Source organism: Physeter macrocephalus, chromosome 6 (genome assembly GCF_002837175.3).
Source record: "Physeter macrocephalus isolate SW-GA chromosome 6, ASM283717v5, whole genome shotgun sequence".
Classification (NCBI taxonomy): domain Eukaryota; kingdom Metazoa; phylum Chordata; class Mammalia; order Artiodactyla; family Physeteridae; genus Physeter; species Physeter macrocephalus.
The window spans coordinates 88,267,782-88,273,781 of NC_041219.1; the positions used below are offsets into that span (position 1 = coordinate 88,267,782).

The 6,000-nt window shown below is 39.5% G+C and overlaps 1 protein-coding gene across 4 annotated transcripts in view; it reads left to right on the plus strand.

Annotated features, from left to right (window-relative positions):
* The window catches only part of SLC11A2 (solute carrier family 11 member 2), a 54,124-nt gene that overhangs the window by 28,775 nt on the left and 19,349 nt on the right, over positions 1–6,000 (plus strand). For 2 of the 4 annotated variants that reach the window (XM_028491343.2, XM_007113848.3), the window contains one exon: positions 2,401–2,783. In XM_028491343.2, coding sequence (XP_028347144.1) covers positions 2,401–2,481 — 81 coding nt within the window. In that variant the 3' untranslated portion in view covers positions 2,482–2,783. Of the gene's footprint in view, positions 1–2,400; positions 2,784–5,273; positions 5,995–6,000 lie in introns of those variants that run through there. The other 2 variants (XR_003680361.2, XR_003680360.2) reach the window with 2 other exon arrangements.

Below are 6,000 nucleotides of genomic sequence, written 5' to 3' on the forward strand. Positions count from 1 at the left end.
CCTTACTTTGGATTTAATTTCAGAACTAAAACAGGATGCATAACAATTTGAAGATCCTGATTTGAGATATTTCCTTTAGCTCTGCCCTCTGGAGTGCTTGGATAGGACCAATGAATCCAAATGTGTCACCTTCTCTTGGCACCTTGGCTTTTGAATGTTAAAAATGACTAACACACTGCTATGTGCTAGTCGGGGTCTTTGCACTCATATGATCTCACGTAATTCTTATAACAAGAGGATCAGCCTCTATATAGATAAGGCAACTAAAGGACCAAAAAGTAAAATAATACATCACTAAAAAGTGGGCAGTTGGCATTTGAACTTGACTAGCTTAATTCTAGAGCCCACATCATCATTACCAATCATCTTATATAATATATAGTATACACTTCATGCACAGTTAAGACACCAAGCTTTGGTGTTTAGTAGCACCAAGAACAACAACATATCAAAGATACTTTGCTTGATACTCTGATTAGTGCTAGAATATGTTTTAGATCAAAAGCTGCCAACTGGTAGGCTAATTTTGTTTGGCCTGTGCTAAATTTTAAAAAGTACCTGAATGCTTTTTCAGGTAGGTGTGGAAAATGGGCAGGGCCCTCTATGATCCTACCCCAGCAATAACTAAGGACTAATAGTTTATTCATTTGCATACCTCTCTGCCCTTGAAAGGTTTAGCCAATACCTGTGCAATTTACCCCATTTCTTAGTGCCTCCGAGCAATATGACAAACTTCTCCAATGAAGGAGTGTTCTCTACTAAGTCACCTAAGTGATACAATCTGGAGGTCATGGGATTAAAAATGCAACCTTTGCTTTCTACATAATGAAGAAGCCCACCACCTTAGCTCACTTGAGAAAAGACTGCAGTGAATTGTCCGTGTATCTGTGTATCTGACAATCGCTCTTGGTTACTAAAACTTGAGTCATAAGACCCTAAAGTGAGTAAGCAAGCTGAAGTCTGAAGTGCTGTTGTTCTGCCCTAAGGCCAGTGTGACTCAGTAATTTCCTAGCCCACTAGTTGAGAATAGTTTTATCTTGGGCTCCATTTGGTTTCATCTTCACACAGTCATTACAAGCTTGTGAGGTATACAGGGCAATTTGTAATGTGTTAAAAAATTATTGAAGACTGGGACTTCCCTGGTGGTCCAGTGGTTAAGACTCCACACTTCCACTGCAGGGGGCGCAGGTTCGATCCCTGGTTGGGGAACTAAGATCCCGCATGCTGTGTGGCACAGCAATTATTGAAGACTAACATGAGATAGCTTATTAACGTACTTGACATTTTCAAATGTAGCATTTATTCCCATTTTACCAATAAGTAGGATAAGGCTCCAGAAAGATACATGACTTGCTCAAGGTCATAGGAAGTGGCGGAGTTGGAGCTTGACCCCCAACTCCAGTTCCTTTTCCACCATATAATAGAAACATTTTCTTTCTATGAATTTATAGTGTGCATTCGGCATGCTGAGCACTCATGATTTCATTTAATTCTTATAATAAAATGATCAGCCTCTATACAGGTGAGGCAACTGATAGGCCAAAAAGAGTTTGTTGTTGACAAGGGGAAACAACATTCCTAAAACCCCAAGTAATAACAGTAGGGCTAAAAGGAGACTCAGTGATTGTCCCGTGGTGAATTCGGAGGAGAGAAAAAGTAAGATACAACTTCACAGATGCCAACACAAACCATCTGGATTCAGGTCTCCAGGGGTGGGTCTGACAACGTGTTTTAAAAGCAGCCGAAGTGATTCTAATTCAGCCTGATAAACGTTTGGGACCCGTAGCTCATCTCCTCTCTTAGTACATGCCATTTTGTTTTTTTTAATGAAAGGCTTTGCTTTGCTCATGTGCCAAAGGATAATAGGCCCCAGATAATAGGGTCAGGATTTAGATTCTTTGCAATTTGATTTCTTTTTTTTTTTTTGGCCATGCTGGGCAGCTTGTGGGATCTTAGTTCCCCGACCAGGGATTGAACCTGCGCTGTCAGCAGTAAAACCCTGGAGTCCTAACCACTGGGCAGCCAGAAAATTCCCTGAAATTTTATTTCTAACACACTTGGTATTAAAGTACAAAAGCTCGCAGTGCGTTTGCTCTTAATATCCTGATCAGAAACAATCATCCAGAGGCAGAGTGTGTCGCAAGAATAGTCAAAGTGCAAATTTTCCTGAGGGCATTCAGTACTATCTCAATCTTTAACTATTTCGGCTCCTAGCAATTATTTTATATACAATAAACCATTCATGTATCTGTAAGCCATTTCTTTTCTGAAATGAAAGTCTATATAGCAGAACTGAAAAAAGACCTACATTGATATGCTGATTTTAGGTTCTTAAATGCCAAATTCAATATTTAAATACTTGCAAATCAGTCTAACCCTTTTCCATCTTTTTGTCCTCAGTACCCACGTCTGGGATTGACAGTTCAGCCTGAACTCTACCTTCTGAACACCGTGGATGCTGACTCACTTGTGTCTAGATGACTGACAGCCTGAGAGATTCTATAAGACCCACTTTCTCTTAGTCCTTTTGTGCCAAGTGTCCTGTTAACATATCTCTGTTAGTTCAGTGGTGAGTTTTGTTCAGCCATTTTGAGCAAAAGGCAAAGATTTCCTCATGGGACGGGTGTTAAAAGCTGACAGCTTTAAGTGTAGGTCAGAGACCCGCGGTGTCCTGCAACTGCCAGAGTTAAATTTTTAGCCTATGATGGTCACGCACCCCTATGGGCTTGTGTCTCGACTTATGGAATTTAAAAAATATATATGTGTGTATGTTTATGTAAACCTGAACCTATCAGTTTGGGTAGAGTTTTAAGGTTATATAAAAATGATAGATCTTTTGTATTTTTTTAACAAATGTTGCTCAGATAAATCAGATATTTATTTTGTCTGGATAGCAAGTGACAAAGGAAAAGGAGCACTGTTCTTTTTCAGAGTGAACTGGTCAAGCTGACTTACTTTTAAAGTGATACTTGACTATAGCCAGTTAAATTTCACTTTGATTTTAATTGACCAAACCTTGGTAACTACTGATACTAGCACATCATTTCCAAAGAAAACACTTCTTCTATTTGGCATATTTAATCCTGGTTGTCGGTGTGCTTTGTGATTGTTATTTTCTTTGTTGCTTTTCTTGAGTTTTTTTCAGAGATATGATGGTATTTTTCCAAAGAGCTTAATGCCTACGAACAGGATCCAGAAATCACACTTAAACCAATGATCAGTTTTCCCTGCTGCATTGTAATTCAGCCCATTCTAGCATTTAAGTTGTAGGTATAAAAAGAATTCTAACATTTAACTTTGTAAGTCCCAACAGAAGATAATGGAGGTATTAGTTTTCTTTCTGATGTGTGTATAGTCCCACCATGTCTTTTCTTCCCACTTTTCCCATTAACACTCCAAACACCATTTCTAGGTCCAAAGTCTATTTCCTGGAGTGGCTAATATTTCTAATGCTGACTCTCCTAGGGAATGCTAAGCGTTTCAAGTTATATATACCAAGTATAATAGTATGAGTTGAGAACTAGACTGGGACTTGGAAGATTTGTCCACATGTCACAAGCTGCCTGCCTACATGTGGCTTATAGATATTTTTTGACCCCCTCTTCCTAACCAGGATTTTTTTTCCCATAAAATTTTTATAATAAAACATTTAATATTTAAAACTTGAAAGTTTCTGCATAACGATCTGATTGAAAAGTCAGAAGATTTTCAACACTGGGTCCACGTTCCTTCACGGAAGTGCAGTTGGCTTGAACTGAATGGCAGCTATCCATTTTTTTTTTTTTTTTAACATCTTTATTGGAGTATAATTGCTTTACAATGGTGTGTTAGTTTCTGCTTTATAACAAAGTGAATCAGCTATACATATACATATATCCCCATATCTCCTCCCTCTTGCGTCTCCCTCCCACCCTCCCTATCCCACCCCTCTAGGTGGTCACAAAGCACCGAGCTGAGCTCCCTGTGCTATGTGGCTGCTTCCCACTAGCTATTTATTTTACATTTGGTAGTGTTATATAAGTCCAGGCCCAGCTATCCATTTTTAATGGAATATACTCCAGGGTGGCATCCATGCCTTCTTTCATTTCCTTCCAGCCCCAAAGGCATTGAGTTTGCTAACCCTGCAGCCTTTGTGTGTTTGAGCATCACTTTTCTCTTTCAGCATAAAAATTAAATATCCAACCTCTCTGCCTTATTTTAAAACTTACCACCTTTCAATAAGACTTAAAAAAATCCAGACATTGTCTGTGTTCATTTATAATGATTTGATCCTCTAAGTGGCAGGGAGTTTTTCCAAGATATTTTTTTTTTTTTTTTTTTTTCCTCCTCGGTACGCGGGCCTCTCACCGCTGCGGCCCCTCCCGTTGCGGAGCACAGGCTCCGGACGCGCAGGCCCAGCGGCCATGGCTCAAGAGCCCAGCCGCTCCCCAGCATGTGGGATCCTCCTGGACCGGGGCACGAACCCTCGTTCCCTGCATCGGCAGGCGGACTCTCAACCACTGCACCACCAGGGAAGCCCTAAGATGATACTTTCAGATTCCCTCATTTCTACTTCATGGCCCTTGAAACTTCTGATAAGAGCAGCAGCCTTCCAACCTTAGAGACCTTCTGATCTCAAAAATGAAACTGAGTTAACGCCACTTATCAGCTTTTACTTGAAAAAGCGACTTAAAAAATGAAACTTAAAAGTTTCAGGGGCTTCCCTGGTGGCGCAGTGGTTGCGCGTCCGCCTGCCGAAAAAAAAATGAGTTTCAGTGTTTTGGTTCCTTTATACAGAGACAGCAATCTAGATGAATCAGTTTGTTGGATTTTCCTCCCTCCATGGGCAATTTCATTTCTCAGTAGTTTCACTGCCAGAGAATATTTGGGGAAAGAAAAAAAAAGCAAAAAAAAAAAAATCCTGTTTTGCAACTCATAAAAAGATAAGGTGGTTGGTTAAACAGAGATTAAGTACCTGAGGGATTTCTGTAGCTTTTCTCCATTCTTTAACTGTATGTTACTAGGAACAGACTAGAGTTTACAAAAATTTATAAGTATACCCCTCAGGTCATATAACTCCTATAATCAGAAAATTTGATAATAAAGCAAACTGAATCATGCTAAAACCAGTAGAGAAGATTGATGTCTAAAGATTGAGTCTTGGGTAAAGTTTTATGCTAAGAATATTTAATTATTCTTTAATTTATGATTTATAAATCTGGATTTCTATGTTATGTGCTTATATAGATATTAATATATTCAATCTTTTTTTTTTTTTTGGCCGTGCTGTGCAGCATGTGGGATCTTAGCTCCCCAACCAGGGATTGAACCCTCGCCCCCTGCAGTGGAAGTGTGGAGTCTTAACCTCTGGATCGCCAGGGAAATCCCAATATATTCAATCTTAAGATTAACCTAGATGCATATACTCACTCAGTTGCTGGGGTTTAACACTGTGGAGTCAATTTTTAAAAGGATGCTCTGACAGTGTATACCCAGAATGTTAGAAAAATGCAATTAAATAATTGTTACTGAGCAGCTGCTGCTACCTACCTGTGTGTTGGCTTAATATAAAAGGCAGTGAGAGCATATCCAGGCACATGAAATAGTTTAATTCGTCAGTGAGGCAGAGGTTACAGCAGAAGATGAAAATAGCCTTCTCAGTTTTAAACATTATGATATTAAGCCACCAAACCTTTGCCCCAGAAGTATTGTGCAAATTCAGGTACTGTATTTTATCTATTTATAAGGTCCTCCCGCAACGGCCTCCCATCTTTACCCAGGCTAATGTGGGTAAATGGGCATCCTGCATACTTAACTTTTCTCCATACAAGATTTTACATTTTAATTTAAAGATAATTTGTGAGCTCTCAGGCATAATACTCTTTTTTTTTTTTTTTTTTGATGTTGGGGGTAGGAGTTTATTAATTAATTTATTTTTGCTGTGTTGGGTCTTCGTTTCTGTGCCAGGGCTTTCTCCAGTTGTGGCAAGCGGGGGCCACTCTTCATCGCGGTGTGCGGGCC